General features: G+C 47.3%; 1 protein-coding gene across 8 annotated transcripts; it reads left to right on the plus strand.

Annotated features, from left to right (window-relative positions):
- Nucleotides 1-112: 112 nt before the first annotated feature.
- Nucleotides 113-17427, plus strand: LOC125445169 (zinc finger protein 436-like). 8 transcript variants are annotated; one of them, XM_048518079.1, is made up of 8 exons: nucleotides 113-192; nucleotides 9223-9720; nucleotides 10290-10395; nucleotides 10832-10902; nucleotides 11103-11229; nucleotides 13584-13994; nucleotides 14152-14804; nucleotides 14970-17427. In XM_048518079.1, exons 2-8 carry the CDS (start codon nucleotides 9298-9300, stop codon nucleotides 15609-15611), a joined length of 2433 nt encoding a protein of 810 aa, XP_048374036.1. In that variant the 5' UTR covers nucleotides 113-192; nucleotides 9223-9297; the 3' UTR covers nucleotides 15612-17427. The 8 variants fall into 8 exon arrangements, with proteins under 8 accessions (XP_048374036.1, XP_048374027.1, XP_048374080.1 ...); XM_048518070.1 differs by lacking the exon at nucleotides 113-192 and adding an exon at nucleotides 323-407; XM_048518123.1 differs by lacking the exon at nucleotides 113-192 and adding an exon at nucleotides 1493-1676 and having other exon boundaries at nucleotides 13584-13924; nucleotides 14511-14804.
- The last annotated feature ends 478 nt before the right edge of the window (nucleotides 17428-17905 follow it).

Here is a 17905-nt window from a genome sequence, read left to right on the forward strand (position 1 = left end):
GCAGTATTTCATGAGGCCAGTGATAGGAAGAGGCGGGGGGGGGGGTCTCCCCTTCCCCAGATGTTCCCCCAGATGTATTTGGTCTCCTCCAGCCATTCCTTCCCTGCCTCCCATCTGGTTCACCTCGCTCTGTCCCTCTCCCTCCCCCACAAGGAAATGCAAAGCCTGCCCTGCAAAGGGGGTGGGGTGGGGGTAAGTGAGCTCCTCTTTGCACCCCCAATGGAGGGGCGATGTTTTGGGGGACGCTTTCCGCTCCCACGGGTTGCCCCCCCCCCGCCCCACAGAAAGGGAAGCCAGAGAGGCCGAAATCCTAGAGAGGCCGGCAGGGGATGGGGCGGGGAGTCTGCGGAGGAAAAAGCGGCCTTTGTGGGTTACGATCCTGCAGCTCCGTCAGCTCCTGTCAGCGAGTGAGTCTGGGGGCGGCGGCTGGTTGGAGGGTTGAAGCGGGATCTGAGACCCCAATGCAGGAGAGCTTCCCCAAAGCAAAGCCGGGGGGGGGGGGCTGCTCCTCTGGCGCCCCTCTTCTCTCTGCACAAGGCGGGGGAGGGGGGGATGAAATGTAGCCCCTTCCCTGCATTGCGGAGGCCTGACATGTGATTGGCATTTGCGGAGAAGGGGGGGGGGGAGAAACCAAAGGAGGGCGGAGCTGTGAATGGAGGAAAAGTGGGCGGGGGGGAGAGAGAGGGCTGGATTGGGGCGGGGGGTTGCTTTGGGACCCTGTCTGCTGCTGTCAGGGGCGAGAGGCTGGCTGCAAAGGAGACATCTGGGCAGGAGGAAGCATATGCCCCCCCCCCAGAGAGGGGAGGGAGCGGAGGGGACGCCCCAGTCCCAGGATCTTCTCTGGGGCATTCAGTGTTCTTGCAAACGAGGTGCATTCAGAGGGGGCAGAGGACGCCCTTGCATTTGGGAGGGCAGAGCCCTGAGCTCTGCTCGGAGGGGACAAGACGAAGGTCTCCATGGGAGGGAAATGATGCCTCTGGGGCTGAAATCCCCACATTGAGGGACAGAGTAAGGGGGTGACCAGGATCTCCTAGGCAGAACCAAGAGGAAGGGGTGAGCAGAAGTGAGAAAAGACGCCCCCCAGTTCTCTCTCTCTCTCTCTCTCTCACACACACACACACACACACACACACACACACACACACACACACACACACACACACTGTTTGTGCCAGAATAAAGAGCCCCAGAGAAAGAAGAGCCAGGGGCATGAATAGGAAAGGGACGTCCTGGCCAGTTTTGACTGAGGGCTGATGGGTCAAGGCTGAGGAGGGGCAGATTTGGGGAGAGCTCCCCACTTTCAGCCTGCTCTGCTTCGTGGCAGCCTGGCCCCAGCAGGGCTTTCCATCCTTCCACCTCAGGATGTCAAGCAATCCAGCCCTCTCCTTTGCTCTTGGGGCGATGGATGAGGGAAAGCCCCTCTCCAATCCTCTTCGGTCCTGGGGTGCTTTTTTACTCCCCTGGGTGTGTGCCGGGGGCTCCCCCCAAGCTCCTTGAGATTATGAACCAGGGTTACAGGATATCGTCAGGGTCAGCAATGCTGGGTGCTGGATCGCACAAAAAGTGAAGGCCCCCCAGCCGGTGTGCCAAGAAGACATCAGTCCCTGTACTGATCCACACAAGCAGAGACAGTGGGCATAACTTTTCTCATGGCAGTGCTATCTTTCTGTGAGCAGGTACATTTCCGTGATGCAAGGAAACCTTCATAATTGCCAAGTTCAGGGCTGGAATCTCCCACCTGTCCCCTTGTATTGTACTGTATTATTCAATTTGTATACCGACCTCCCCCAAAGAGCTCACCTTGAGCCAGACAGTCCAGGTTTAGCTCTTGCTTTTGTGGCTATGGACATGACATGTAATTTGATGCTACATCTGGGGTAATCCTTAAAAAATTAGAGAGGATCCATGAGCATCCATGGTTTGGAGCTCTGCTTTTGCATCGTGGTGGTGCCACAAAGCAGTGGATGTCTGATTTTTGCACTGCAGTCTTTGACTGTGAACATGACCTGTAAAGCCCAGTCTGTCTGGGTCTTTAAAGAATTTCTCTGCTTTTTAAATTTTTTCTGCAGCACTGACAGAGCAAACATGATGTAGTGGTTTAAAACCACGGGAATCTGATCTGGAGAACTGAGTGTGATTCCCCACTCCTCCACATGGAGCCTGCTGGGTGACCTTAGGCCATTCACAGTTCTCTCTGAACTCTCTCAGCCAACACAGACAGGGAACAGCAAACCACCTCTGTATGCCTCTTGCCCTGAAAACCCTAACGGGTCATAATGGAAAAAGCAAACACGTTGCGGGGAAAACCAGGGAAAAAGAATTAGAGCCTATGCCAAGGCTATAAGATGCAACGTCCCGCAGTGGGGAAAAAATGAATGAATAAACACTTAGATCAACAACACTGTGCATATAAATAGTCCCTGTGGGACATTGCGTCTTATAGCCTTGGCATAGGCTCTAATTCTTTAACCCTACAGGGTTACTATAATTTCGGGGTGGTTTGAGGGCACACAGACCCACGCAGCACTGAAAGGATTGCCAGATAGGGGGAGACTGAAAAGAGGAAAGGCCCCTTTCCTAGGAGGGAGGGTTTGCTTCTGCAGGAGGGGCTTCAAATAGGCATCTCATGAGAAAACCCGTACAGCCAGATGCTAAAAAGCATCCTTCAAAGTAAGCCAATGGAGAGTAAGCTTTTAGATCGTGGAAGGGAGGAAGGCTGGGATCATCCTCTGCCATGGTTGCCGTGAGGTTGCCAAATAATGGAGGACAAATTCCTGGACACTTGGGGGGTGGCTTTGGGATGGAGGGTGGTGCTTCAGTGAGGTATAATATTGTCTAGTCCACCCTCCAGTGCCACCATTTTCTCCAGGGAGAACTGATCTCTGTTACTTGGAGGTTACTCGTAATTTGGGGATTGTGATCACACTCAGTCCCCACTTAAGAACATAAGAACAAGCCAGCTGTATCAGACCAAAGTCCATCTAGTCCAGCTCTCTGCTACTCGCAGTGGCCCACCAGGTGCCTTTGGGAGCTCACATGTAGGATGTGAACGCAATGGCCTTCTGCGGCTGTTGCTCCCGATCACCTGGTCTGTTAAGGCATTTGCAGTCTCAGATCAAAGAGGATCAAGATTGGTAGCCATAAATCAACTTCTCTTCCATAAATCTGTCCAAGCCCCTTTTAAAGCTATCCAGGTTAGTGGCCATCACCACCTCCTGTGGCAGCATATTCCAAACACCAATCACACGTTGCGTGAAGAAGTGTTTCCTTTTATTAGTCCTAATTCTTCCCCAGCATTTTCAATGAATGTCCCTGGTTCTGAAGTATTGTGAGAAAGAGAGAAAAATGTCGTCTCTGTCAACATTTTCACCACCCATTTACATAATTTCTTTGTAGACTTTGCAATGCTGTTTCCCCGGGCCCCTCAGTCAGCCTCCCTTCCAAACCAAAGAGTCCTTAAACGCTGCAGCCTCTCCTCATAGGGAAGCTAAAAGCCCGCAGTCCCTCAATCATCATCCTTGTTGGCCCTTCTCTGCACTTCTTTCTTTCATTCCCTCAATATCCTTTTTTGAGATGCGGCAACCAGAACTGGACACAGTACTCCTGGCGCGGGTCGGGCAATCCACTGCTTTTATATAAGGGCATGAAACTTAATCTTTGCAGTTTTATTCCTCAATTCCTTTTTCTAATGATCCCTCAGCATAGAGTTTGCCTTTTTTCACAGCTGCCATGCATTGAGTTGACATTCCCATGGAACTATCAACTAAGGCGTAATCTCCAAATCCCTTTCCTGGTCTGTGACTGATAGCACTGACTCCTGTAGCGTGTATGTGAAGTTTTGGATCTTTTGCCCCTATGTGCATCACTTTACATTTTGCTACGATTGAACTGCATTTGCCATTTCTTAGCTCCACTCATCTAATTTATCAAGGTCCGCTTGGAGCTCTTTCGCGAATCCTTTGTGGTTCTCTACCACCCTACATAATTTTGGTATCATCTGCAAATCCTTACACCACGCTGTACTCCACCCCTACTTCCAGGTCATTTATGAATAGGTTAAAGAAGACGCACTGGTCCCAAACGGATACCTTGGGGGACACTTTCCAATCCCGACATCTCTCCATTGTGAGAACTTCCCCATTTTATACTCCACTCTTTTGTTTCCTTCCCCTGTTTCTCAAACCAGTTTTTTTAATACATAGGAGGACTTCTCCTCTTCTCCCTCCCTTGCTCACTTTTCTCAACAGTCTCTGGTGATGGGAACTTTGTCAAAAAGCCTTTATGGGAAATCCAAGTAGACAATGTCCACCGGTTCACCCCCAATTTCTGTCCACATGCCTGTTTACACTCCCTCAAAGAATCTCTAGTAAAGTTTGTAAGACAGGGATTTGCTCCTCTGCAAAAGCTTCATGCTGACTCTTTCTCAGCAGGTCTTGCTTTTCTACATGTTTTATAATTTTTATCTTTAATGATAGAGTTCTACTAATTCTACCAGGAACAGATGTCAAACCCCTGACTGGCCTTGTGAATTTCCCTCGGGTCCCCCCTCTAGATCCTTTCTTAAAGATTGGTGTGACATTGGCCATCTTCCAGTCTTCAGGGATGGAGCCTGATTTCAGGGATAAGTTGCATATTATTAAAAGTGAGACACTACTCAAGCAATTTCATGCTTGGAAGCCTCTTTTAAGAACTCTTTGGGTGAATGCAATCTGGGCCAGGGATTTGGTAACATACTTAGTTTATCAACAATGGTCAGTTGCCAGAACTTCTTCCTTCTTTGTCTACCACTATCTCTCGCTAGTTCCTCGGATTCGCCTCCTAAGAAGCTTGGCTTCCCGGAGGTGCAGGAATGTTCCTCACCTCCTCTTGGGTGAAGACAGATGCAAAGAATTCATTCAAAGCTTCTCTTGCAAATCTCCCTGCCATCTTTTAGCACACCCCTTTGTTCCTTTTGTCATCCTGAACTTGGGCTTCTACAAAGCTTCCCCTTGCTGGCTTCCCTCTTTTGATGTACTTGGAAGCAACTGTTTGTGCTGCTGGTCTTGATGTTCATAGCCATGTGTTCCTCATAACTCCTTTTTTTTGCCTCCACTTACAGCTGCTAATCTTTGCTTCTCTGTTTTTGCCACCATTTGTGTTCCCTCTCATATTCTCCTTTTCTATCATCCAAACTGGACTTCCATTTTCTATGCCAAGACATTTTCTTTTTTTTTTGCTGGAAAATTTCCTCAACCCTCTCTTTAGTGTTAACTATTATGGGTGGCTTTTCTTTTTTGGACTGGAGTGCTGCCTTTTTCTAACCTGTGGGAACACATTCCAGCTTCGAGCTTTTTTATTACTGTGTTTTTAAATAACCTCCCAAGCATCCTGGACAGTTTTTTGACTCTCTTTGATTTTCTCCTTTCTGAAGCCTTCCCAAGCAAGCACTCATCCCCTCATCTTTTGAGAAAATTTCCCTTTCTGAAGGCGCAATGTAACTACATTACTAGTAGTTGCCACTTGTTCTGCAGATGCTGAGATACTGAATCTGGACAAGCATTGTGGTCGCTTTGTTCTCTATCGGCTCAACAACAACTGGACTTCCTGCACCCAGGTCCTGGGTCCCACATAGAATTAGATCTAGGATCACCTCTCCCCTGGTTGGTTCCACCACAACCATGCTGCTCCTAAGTTACACAGTCATTTAAAGGCATATCTTGTCCAGGGAGAAATGCTCTCTCCTTACTATGGACCTGAACAAAGCCATTTTCCAGCTTTATATGGGGATAGTTAAAATCACCCATTACTCTCACTCAAGCATTTTTTGTTTTTGTTGGCCTCTCTAATTTCTTTTTCCATCTCCAGAATCCTTCTTGTGCACTCTCTTGGTCAGGGGACGATAATATATTCCTAATATTAAAACTGTCCTTCACACCTGGTATTGATATCCACTGTGAGTGATTCTGTAGGGGAACCAGCTCCCCTTGTATCATTGTCTATTTTATGTGATACTATGCTCTCTTTGATGTAAAGGGCAACTCCACCCCCAATGTGCTCCTGGTTCCTATCAGCTTTTCACTATAGAGGGCACTGTAGCCTGGGTATAACAGGCATCCCACTGGTTTCTCCCCTCATTCCCACCATGTTCTCTGTAATGCCCATAACTATATCAAAAGTCCTCCTCACTTCAAAACTCTGTGTACTCTAGCTCCCCCCATTTTAGGGTCTAATGCTTCTACCACATTAGCATATAGAGACACCTTGTATGCTACCCTATGTCTCTGTCCTTAACCTGGGATTGATGTGCTTTACCCTCAAGTCTTTTGTAGACATCTTTTCATCCCTTTGTCACATGCACATTGCTATGTTCCTCGCTTGTATGTGGTTGATTTAGAAAAACCTCCCTCTCTGTCTGCATCCCCATAGATACTGTATTCCGAACCGAAGTCACCTCAGCTCCTGTCGGCTTTCCCCCAGTGATCAGTTTAAAAGCTGTTCTGCCACCTTTTTAATGTTGAGCGCCAGCAGCCTGGTTCCTCTTTGGTTAAGATGAAGCCCCGTCCCTTTTTGTACAGGCCTGCCTTGTCCCAAAAGGTTCCCCCAGTTCCTGACAAATCTGAAACCCTCTGCCTTACACCACCTTCTCATCCACGCATTGAGACCCTGTATCTTAGCTTGCTCTAGTTTCGCCCTGGCGTGGAACGGGTAGCATTTCTGAGAATGCCACCTTGGAGGTCCTGGACTTCAACCTGTTTCCTAGCAGCCTAAATTTAGCTTCCAGAACCTCCCGGCTACATTTCCCAATGTCGTTGGTGCCAATGTGGACCACAACTGCTGACTCCACCCCAGCACTGTCTAAAAGCCTATCTAGACGAAGCGTGACATCCGCAACCTTCGCACCAGGCAGGCAAGTCACCATGCGGTCATCACAAACCCAACTCTCTACATTTCTAATGATCGAATCACCCACTACAAGGAGCCCCCCACCTCCCCGAGGGGTATCCTCAGTGCGAGAGGATAGCTGATCACCAGTTAAGGAAGGGATCCCATCTAAGGGAGCATCTTCCCGCACCTCAGACTGGCACCCTCCATCCCCAAGGCCTTCATTCTCCATGACATCTGAAGAGATGTCACCTTGGGAGTGGGACCCGGCTGTTAGGTCCCTGAAAGCCTCGTCTGTCACCCTCTCTCCCTCTTTCAGCTTCTCCAGGTCTGCCACCTTGGCTTCAAGAGAACGCACACGTTCCTTGAGTGCCAGGAGCTCATTGCAGCGAGGGCACACCCACGACTTCTGTCCTAGTGGCAGATAATCATACATGTGACACTCAGAGCAAAACACTGGAAAGCCCCCATCCCCCTGCTGGCTTTCTGCCTTCATATCTGATTTGTTTAGATATTTAGATATTAAGCTTTTAGTCACTGCCCCCCTGGAGCTATCTGCACGTACTATCTGTCAAATATGTCCTTATTAATTTAAAAAACAAAAAAAATTAAATTAAAATTGCGCGCGCCGCCAGGTGCGCGCCGCCGGTTCCAGAGACTGAATTAAAGCCCCACCTCTCAGGACAAAAGCCCCACCTCTTAGGACAAAGAGGAACAAGAGATGAACTCTGTTAACCCCTGTTAAGCCCCACCTTCCAGATTCAGCAGCCTTACAAGGAGAAAAAGAGATAACCCCTGTTAAAATAACACTGTTTTAAAAGCTGTGGCTTTGAGAAAAGCCCTCCAAAATGAACACCAGCAGGTCACTCTGCTCTTCCTGGCCAAGTCTCTTCTGCTGCTACTCCTCTCTGCTGGTTCCAGAGACTGAATTAAAGCCCCACCTCTCAGGACAAAAGCCCCACCTCTTAGGACAAAGAGGAACAAGAGATGGAGGTTGACAACCCATTCAGGCACCAATTTTGCTCCACCATCAAAGTCGTATTTGGCTTTTGGGGGTGGCGGGGTTATTAGTTTCTTTCAGCACCAGAAAAGTAAAATGCATGAAATTGGTGTTCTATTGCTGGTCTTTTGAATTCTGCAAAAAACAAAAGTTTGATGCATAAAAATGGGCACAGGGGAAGGAACATTTTCCTGCATTAGAATCATCCTCAGCCCCATCCAAATACTCCAGTACTTTTGGGGTCAAGTCTGTGAACTAGTGTCCAAGACCTGCCCAGCACAGGAGAGGAGAATTCTGAAAAACCTGTGGCCAAGGTTCAGACTCTAGCACCACCACCAGTATCCATGGAAACACCACCAGTGCCCACCAATTATCACATGAAGTGATTACCTTGTGACAGGCAGAGAGAGGCAGAGCATGCTCATGATACCTCTGGTATCAGCCTGCTGCCCACCATATACAGAAGGGCAAGAGGGACAAGCTGGCATGCATAGCTGTGATGGTCATGCCACATCTGCACATCCCTCCTCAGCTCCCTTGGTGGAGGCAGCCCTGATAGAAGGTCAGATTTTCCTTCCTGCACTGGGATTTGAGTGAGAGGAGCAGCATCTTTTTGCCAGGCAAGAGAGTTACGGACAGTAGTGGGATTCAGCAGGTTTGCCCCACTTCTGCAGAACCAGTTGTTAAAATGGTGCTTGTAAACAACCAGTTGTTAAATTATTTGAATCCCACCACCGGAACCGGTTATTAAATTATTTGAATCCCACCACTGGATATGGACCCCCAGACAACCAACAGGGAGAAACACAAGGGCACAGTCACAGCAGGCCTGGGCTCAGGTCTCACTAAAGATTTTGGTTGATGTTCCCCTCATGTATCATCTCCCTGCTGCAGAGTTGCCAGTGTCCAGGGAAGGCCTGGAGATCGCTTAGACTCTTTGGGAGATGGACTCCGTACCTTTATACCCTGCCTTCCAAAGGCTCCATCCCCTGAATTTCCAGGAATTTGCCACCTTGCGCATTTGCCGGTGCTTGTTGCCTACCTACCCCCCAGCATCCTTGTACCTTTACACTTGCCGGTGCTTGTTGCCTACCCACCCCCCAGCAACAACAGACCCCTGTGCCCCTGACCCACTTAGTAGCCATCCAAAGCCTCCGGAATAGCCTAACCCAAAGTAACATCTTTAAAGAGCTAGAGACAGTTAAATATCCCAAAGGACCAAACAGGCATATTTCAAAAAGCTTGGTATGTGGCAAACAAACCACAGTTTTGTTCTTATCCACCACGTGTCATCACTCTCTTTCGTTTTCCTTCTGACATGTTGATATCTGCCTCCTACCTACCCATCCACACACTCACAGGAAGAAGCCTATCTTCATTCCCAACTGAGTAAAGGAATCTTTTCACAGTCAGAGATGACCCAATAGAAGAAGAAGATGGAAGAGCAGGACCTAGGAGAACCTGGACTTAGAAAGAGAGCAAGGAAAGATGCCAATCCCATCCAAGCTAGGAATGTTGTTGCATTCTGGGAAAGAGCTGTGCCAGAGGTCGGGGATCAGGAGCCCCTGAACTCAGAAGTACTTTGCCGACACTTCCGGCAGTTCTGCTACCATGATGCCGATAGGCCCCGAGAGGTTTGCAGCCAGCTCCATGTACTTTGCAACCGCTGGCTGAAGCCAGAGAGGCGTTCCAAGAAGCAGATCCTGGACCTGGTGATCCTGGAGCAGTTCCTGACTGTCCTGCCCAACGAAATGCAGCGCTGGATCAGAGGATGTGGGCCGGAGACCAGTTCCCAAGCGGTGGCCCTGGCCGAGGGTTTCCTCCTGAGTCAGGCAGAGGAGAAGAGGCAGGCAGAACAGGTGAGGTACTTTCTTTTCAGGTTCAAGCTACAATATTTGACCTTCTCATAAGACTTCCCTGCTTGATATTTGTTCAAGTTTTAATAATCTGAATGGGAAATTAAAGAAGGTGCACTAGAAGTCCCTTCTTCTGGGAAATTTCTTATTCCTCCAGATCATTCACCAGTGTTGAAAGAAAACCCTACAAGGTCTACTTAAAGAAAGATGCAGAGTCTAGGAGCAGGACAGGATCCGTTCCTTGGTTTAGTGGTTAAGAGTGGTGGACTCTACTCTGGAGAACTGGGTTTAATTATGCACTCCTCCACATGAACAGTGGACTCCAGTCTGGTGAACCAGGTTTGTTTGCCTGCTCCTCCGCATGAAGTCTGCTGGATGTCCTTTTGCTAGTCATAGTTCTCTCCAAATTCGCTGAGCCCCACCCACCTCACCAGGTGTCTGTTGGGGAGAGAAGAAGGAAAGGAGTTTGTAAGCCGCTTGGACACTCTTTAAGGTCGAGAAAAGTGCAGTATAAATCAAAACTCTTCTCCTTCTCCTCCTCCTCTTACTTGTTGCTGTTGCTGCTGTTTCAGAGGTTGGGTCTATGTGTGAAGATGGAAGCTAAGTTGGAAAGAGCTTTGTTGGAGGAAGGGCAGCTGGGGCAAGCCCAGGAATGTGCCCAAGATACCCTCTCACATGGTAAGGACTCATTCTGACTTGATGGGATTGGGGCACTCAGTTAATTCGATGGGTAGAGAACTCTGGTCAGGAAAATATGAAATGCTTCTTCATCCAAATTATGGTGCTCAATGTTCAATAGTTGGGATGCCCATAAAAGTGGATTGGAAAATTAATGGAGGCAGTTCCGTACACTGATTACAGTATTCATATCCTTCCTTTCTCCATTAGAGAGACTCAAGGTAGTTGAAAACAAAAGGCAGACAAATCTCACCCGAGCTCTTCAGTCTTGTGAATAAACAAAGTCTGCATGTTCTGGTCAGCACACCTCTAAGAGCAGTGGGCAAATGCATTTGTGCTCATGCTTATTGGGCCACTGTAGGAAATAGAGCACTGGATGAGGGATGCTTGAATAGGAAGTGGAGGGTAATACTCTTCCCTTTTCCCTCCCTTGCAGGCAGCGAAGAAGCAGTGTTGATCTGTTCTGTTTGTAGAGGTGTGAAAACAACTGCTGCACCTCCAGTCCAGGTATGGGAGATGAGCAAAGGACAGCCAGGGTCCCCTCTCTTTTCTCAAGGGGTCTTTTTCTCCTGCAGTTGGTGCTGAGGGGCCCAAGCAAGAGGCTCTGAACACCACTTTACATACTTAACCCTTCCAAAATGTCCCCTTCCAGCACACCATCTCTGTCTGGCATGACCTCTGAAGACTCAATCTGCCTTTTCTTTCAGTCTCTGGTTTCTTTTGAGGAGGTGGCCATGTATTTCACGGAGGCAGAGTGGGCACTGCTAGATCCAGACCAAAGAGCTGTTTATGAAGACGTCATGGTGGAGAACTATAGGAGCGTGGCTTCTCTGGGTAAGGAACTTTCACAGGTGCCAGAATCATACATTTCTGCCTTTGGGATTATGCACGATCAAAATCTTGAACAGTAATATGTTGCGTTGAGGCCTGTTCCACTGTTTGCTCCCTTGTGGAAGTCTCAACTTGGCAGGATGGCAGCATAAGCGAGATTCAGCATGTGTAGGCAGAGTGATTCAAGCTACCTTGTTTGTCCCTGTCAGCTGAGTCCAGTGTTGTTGCCATCACCAAAACCACAGAGCAGTGTTCCAGCCTAAGGCCAACTCAGAAATGAGAGGTTCTTAGGAAGACTCTGGAAGGGGCCACATCCTAATTTCTCAATTGCCAAACATTAGAACACACTTGCCCTCCAGATGGGATTACAGTGATCCCCTCTGACTGTGATCTGAAGAGCCAGCGTGGTGTAATATGTGAGAGCGATGGGCTCTGATCTGGAGGGAAGGGTTTGATTCTCCCCTCCTCCTCATGAGCGGTGAACTTTTCTCTGGTGAACTGGATTTGTTTCCCTGCTCCTATGCATGGAGTTTGCTAGGTGACCTTGAATCACTCACAATTCGCTCAGAACTCTCTCAACCCCACATTCCTCACAAAGTATCTGCTGTGGAGAAGGGAAGGTAACTGCAAGCTGTTTTGATACTTCTTAAAGGTAGAGAAAAAGTGGGATATAGAAACCAACTCTTCTTTTTACAGTGGTTGGAATTGTGGCCTTTGATCTTGACCAGGTTTCCATTCTTCCTGGGGAAAAAATCCTCTTCTTTGGATTTCTTTCCTTGCCTATGTTATGTTCCTTGCCTATGTTAGTTCCTTGCCTATGTCTTGCCTGTGTGTGCCAAAGGAGACAGGAATGTAATAGAGACTTTGGTGGACGCAGACAAAAGCCTCACATCCGAAGAGAGGCTGAAGAGTTTCTTGAGAGGATCTCAAGAGAGTGTTTCCTTCCCAGACGAGTGGGCTACAAGTGAGGATCCTTCATGGTTATGTGAAGGGAATTATCATGGAATAGCCCTGGAGGATTTCTGCTTCACTTCTTCACAAGTCTTAATTTGGAAGAATCAGAAAGCTGGCTGGAAAAGGAGGGAGGATGTCCTTTTGGGCCCTGAAATCTAGGATGCTATGAAGCTACTTCTGGGTCTGAGCTTAGCTTTGGCTCTGCAGGGGCTGCTGTATCCTTCAATATGGGATATTCCAGGAAAAGGTGGGGGCGTACTTAACCAAAGCCAGGCTGGAAGTGGCCAGCGGCCCTTTCCTATAGCAGTCACCTAAATGCCTTTAGGGCTCACCTACCTTCCCCACCTGACAGCTCTTCCACAAACCACAGGTGTCTGTACTTGATTGTTGGGTTTACTCAGTGAAATACTGGCTCCTCCTTCCCCCAAGCAAATGCTGAAAACCAGATCTTCATGGTTATCTTCACAACTAGAATGAACCTCTCTGTATAGTTGCAGGACTGGAGATCATGGTAACTTCTTATGGAGAGCCAGTGTGGTATAGTGAAGAGGGGTTCAACTCCCTGCTCCTCCACATGAAGCCTGCAGTATGACCTTGCACTAGTCACAGTTGTCTCAGAACTCTCAGTTCCACCTACTGTCAGGTCTCGAACCTTTAACCAATAAATAGACTCTGGATTCTTGATCAGTAGTGTTTATTGAAAGGTATAGTTTGTAGCTTGAGAAAGCCGTTCTGCTCGATCTGGCTTTCCTGGGTCCCTTTATCCCTGCCCATCCCCCCCTCCTTTTTTCCCAGAGACAGTGTGAAAAAAGTTGAGAGGCTCTAGGCACCTCAAGATCGTGATAGGGATAGATGCAGTCACCTGGCTTGCCTCCCTCAGCCCAAAAGGCACATCTTGTGTCTCTGAAGAATGCTCACCAGGGTCAATAGCCTAGTTATCTACAATCCGTGTCAAAGCTGTAAACATCAGAAGAAGAAAGGGGAGAAAGAGAAAAGCCCTTTGCATATAAATCATGTTGCGTACCAATCAGGTTACATGAGAGTTACAGCCAGGTAACAGACACCAAGCTTCGTTCCTGACACCTACCTCACAAGGAACCTGTTGTGGGGAGGGAAAGGAATGTGATTTATAAGCCACCTTCAGACTCTTTAGAGTAAAGTGGTTAAGCCTTCTCCTCTTTTTAATCATAAATAGCAGAGACTCAAAAGAGCTGAGTTACAAGTCAAATGTGAATGGTAGGGAAATGATGGTTTGCCATTTCCTCCCCTTAAAGTGCAAGGGATAGACAGAACATAAAACCTGCTGACCTGGAGGGCCTGACTGAAGATCAGGTGGGACTGGAGGTCAGTCGGAGGGGGGGCTTCTTGCCCATGTGCTAACTAGACCTCTTTCTTTCTTCCAGCAGCACAGGTACAGGAGATGGTTGGGGGAAAACAGGGGTTCTCTGTGGAAAAAGACAAGGATGATGTTTCTGATGCTGAGGACAGAAACCGACCACTGAGGCAAGAGGGAAGCCATGTAGTCAAGACAGCAGATACGCCCATTCCGTCCCAAGGAGGATGCTTCTGTGAAAGCTCAGTCAAAGAAGTAAGATCAATCAAAACAAGAACAAACGAATGTCTTTGTGCTAACCAGAGAATCTGCTCCAGGGATAACAAAAATGAAAATCTGGCCTTTGGAAAGACCTTCAGTCAGAACATCACTCTTATTTCTGAGAGGCAAATTCCCTTAGGAGAGAAATTGTATGACTGCCTGAAGTGCGGAAAGACCTTCTGTCAGAATTCAGCCGTTTCATCCCATCAAACTCAGTCAGGTGAGGGCGTGTATAAATTGTTAGATTGCAAACTAAGCTTTTCCGATGCAGCAGGCTTGAATGTCCTTTTAAAGTGCATAATAATGTAGTGAAACATGTGTGTGGATGGAAAGACTTCCTTGTGTGGATTCTAACAGGATTTCTCTTTTTATTCCAGCAGGGAATAAGCAGTGGGATGAGGATGATGAGACAGTGCTAAATAAAGTCCAGAACAAAGACTTGGAAGGAATCTTCAGGAATCGAGGTGGACCTAATAAGCAGAAAGGAAATCACAGGGCTGAAAATAGAGATAAACCTATTTCATGCCAAGGACAAGATTTCAGTGAACTAATCCAAACAGCAGAGGAAGCATATAAGTGCTTGGAATGTGGGATGACCTTCTCAAATCAAAGCCAATATGAGATCCATCGGCAAATGCACAGTGGAAAGAAGACCCATCAATGCTTGGAATTTGGAAAGAATTATGTTCGTAGAACAGAGCTACCTAGCCATCAAAGAACATATAGAGAGGAACTTTATAGCTGCACAGACTGGAGCAAGAGCGTCTCACAAAAATTAAATCTTTCTCAAAACCATTGTTGGACTCATTCAGAAGAGAATCCACTAATTTGCAAAGGGAGTGGGAAGACCTTCTCTGGTATAAGAAAGGGTAATGTACATCATCCAAAGCACAGAATAAAAAGGGCACATAAATGTTTTTGGTGTGGAAAGTTCTTCAGCTTCAGATCAAAGCTCCTGGTGCACCAAAGAAGTCACACAAAGGACAGACCTTTTGATTGCTCACTGTGTGGAAAGAGATTCAGTCAAAGTGTCCATCTTCAACAGCATCAAAGAACTCATACAAAGGAGAGACCTTTTGAATGTTCAGAGTGTGGAAAGAAATTCAGTCACAGTCGCACACTTCAGCAGCATCAAAGAACTCACACAAAGGAGAGACCTTTTGAATGCTCAGAGTGTGGAAACAGATTCAGTCAGAGTGGAAGTCTTCAACGGCATCAAAGAACTCACACAAAGGAGAGACCTTTTGAATGCTCAGAGTGTGGAAAGAGATTCAGTCAGAGCAGCAATCTTCTACAGCATCAAAGAACCCACACAAAGGAAAAACCTTTTGAATGCTCAGAGTGTGGAAAGAGATTCAGTCAAAGTAGCAATCTTCAACAGCATCAAAGAACTCACAAAAAGGAGAGATCTTTTGAATGCTCTGAGTGTGGAAACAGATTCAGTCGGAGTGGAAGTCTTCAACGGCATCAAAGAACTCACACAAAGGAGAAACCTTTTGAATGCTCAGAGTGTGGAAAGAGATTCAATCACAATAGCACTCTTAAACGTCATCAAAGAACTCACACAAAGGAGAAACCTTTTGAATGCTCAGAGTGCAGAAAGAGATTCAGTCAAAGTAGCCATCTTCAACGGCATCAAAGAACTCACACAAAGGAGAGACCCTTTGAATGCTTGGAGTGTGGAAAGAGATTCAGTTACAGTAGCACTGTTCAACGGCATCAAAGAACTCACACAAAGGAGAAACCTTTTGAATGCTCAGAGTGTGGAAAGAGATACAGTCAGAGTAGCAGCCTTCAACGGCATCAAAGAACTCACAGAGGGGAGATACCTTTGTAGTGCTCACTGGAAGGTCCCTGTCCTCTCTCAGATGAGGTGCCCTAATTTGATCCCCTTCTTCTCAATAGTTTGGAGGGCTCCCACTGGATAGCAGAAAGTGCTTTTGTATGGTCAGTGTGTGGAAAGAGATTCACTCTGCATGGCTAGTTCTCTTGTTCTTTTTATGTTCTTTTTTGCTTCCGCACTTTGATTATTCTAAGAGAGTTCTCTTTATTCCTGTATGCACATTGCTGGAATGCTGCATTGATGCTGTTGATTCTTTTTCAGTAATCTTTTGATTAGTTTTTATCTTCAGCAATTAGTTTTCTTACTCATCCATCAATGCTTTTAATTTCATTTGGCTACATAAATAGCCTTTCCACAGTTCAGTAAGGATCAGATCTCACTTGTGTCCAGGAACAAATGATCTGGTGATCTCCTAGGCGGGTGTTGACTCCAGCTGAAAGGCACAGGGACATCAGGACCAAGGTCTGACTGTATTGTTACCAGAGTGACCTAGGGTGGGTGGGTAGGACTCTTTTTCAGGAAAAACCCTATGGGTACCTAGCAGTACTGTGACAAAATGGGTAGTCCATTCTCTGCACTGGCTAATGTACCCACAAGGACATAGTAAAAACTTGTCTGGATTTATCCCTGCCCATATCTACCTTGCAAAATACCTGTCACACACCTTTCCTGGAGGAATTGAGAGAACACAATAACCCTGCCCTGGAGAGCGTTCCCATCTCCTGCCCTGGACTATCCATACTGTGAAGACAAAGGATTAGTTAATGTATTTACCTCAAGTATTCCTGCTAGTATTGTTTTAACCCCAAAACTTCTTCCTCTGACTAATCTCTCTCTAATAACCATCTTATTTACATTGCCATTGTTTTATAGTTGTGATTGATTGTCAAGGATGGCGCCTGCAGATTAAGGATCATTCCAGTGTTAAGAATGACACCTGGGTGAGGGGATTGTACTTTTGCTTTGCTAGTGCTGCCTACTGTAACTGTACCTGTGATATGTTGGTGGACCCTCTTTCTACTAATCTATCTCTTTCCACTTACACATGTAGATATCTAGGCTGACCGTGGCTATTGGCCCCAGGGGGGAGAAGGGAAGAGCTGTAACTCCATGGGGGCTGACTGCCAGGTGGCTATATCTGTCTGCGCTGGCCTTGGGATGCCTAGCTTCAAAACATCTTTCACACATTCTCTGTGGGAAAGCCAGATCCCGCAGAACTGGCTTTCTAAAGCTGGGTGCTAGCTGCCTTTCAATAAACCCTTCTGATCAAGAATCCAGAGTCTGTTAATTGACTACACATCCAAGACCTAACATTGACTCAGGACACGGCCCACTTCTGGACCATCCCAGCTTAGCCCATGAGCCTAAGCACTCAAATCATTAGCTTAATGACTCAAACAATTAAGGTTGATGTCTGGTTCTTGTTTATCCTCGGAAAAGAAGGATTCTCCTTTGTCCTGAGAGATTAAGGGCTACTCTGCATAACCCTGAGGGTCCCTTTTTCTCTATGCCAGGGGTAGGGAACCTTTAACACCCAAAGAGCCATTTGGACCCGTTTTCCACGGGAAAAGAAAACACTTGGAGCCGCAAATAACTTTTGACATTTAAAATAAAGATAACACTATATATATAGGGGTTTTTTACCTTTTACTCCACAAATTCTGAGAAGCGCATGAATGCGCAGGGCGGGCAAGTATTAAGCCGGCGGCTCAGCCTCGCTGGCCGCCGGGAAAGCGCCCGCCCCGCTCCAACTGGGCAGGCAAGAGGGGAAGCCCGTGGCGTGGCCCAGCCGACCGTGGCAGTTGGTGCGCCCGCCCTGCTGCCTGCAGGGCGGGCAAGGATGGGGCCGGCGGCTCGGCTCGTGGAGCCACAGTGCAAGGTCAGAAGAGCCGCATGCGGTTCTCGAGCCGCAGGTTCCCTACCCCTGCTCTATGCAAAGCACTTTCTCTCAGCACCCAGTGCCCAGTACCTCTGAGCCGGCCTTTTGGTTCAGTTGCTGCTGTGTGCCACCTGCTTTCTATCCTGCTTCCTTGGTGGCCAGTGCAGGTCACTGGACTCTGCTTTATGACCCCAAAGCTACTTCAGAATCTGGTAGAGTATTCCTCCTAAGAATCTCCTCAATTCATCAGCTATTCCCAACCTATCCCTTCAATACTTCTTGTATCCTAGGACTGTGTGTGTGCATTTTGTTACTCTGACTATTGACTTCTTGTGTATTCCGTTACCCCTAAGTAAATTTGTTAAACTTTATTTTCGTCTCCTGCAGAATTTCTCGTAAAAGCTTATCT

This window comes from Sphaerodactylus townsendi, linkage group LG01 (assembly GCF_021028975.2).
Source record: "Sphaerodactylus townsendi isolate TG3544 linkage group LG01, MPM_Stown_v2.3, whole genome shotgun sequence".
Taxonomy (NCBI): domain Eukaryota; kingdom Metazoa; phylum Chordata; class Lepidosauria; order Squamata; family Sphaerodactylidae; genus Sphaerodactylus; species Sphaerodactylus townsendi.

Bases quoted from the DNA above. Each gene is read 5' to 3' on its own strand.
- LOC125445169 (XM_048518079.1), top strand. From the start codon at position 9,298: ATGGAAGAGCAGGACCTAGGAGAACCTGGACTTAGAAAGAGAGCAAGG. The intron at 10,396-10,831 runs GTAAGGACTCAT...CCTCCCTTGCAG, and splicing joins CCAAGATACCCTCTCACATG to GCAGCGAAGAAGCAGTGTTG. The intron at 13,995-14,151 runs GTGAGGGCGTGT...TTTTTATTCCAG, and splicing joins ATCCCATCAAACTCAGTCAG to CAGGGAATAAGCAGTGGGAT.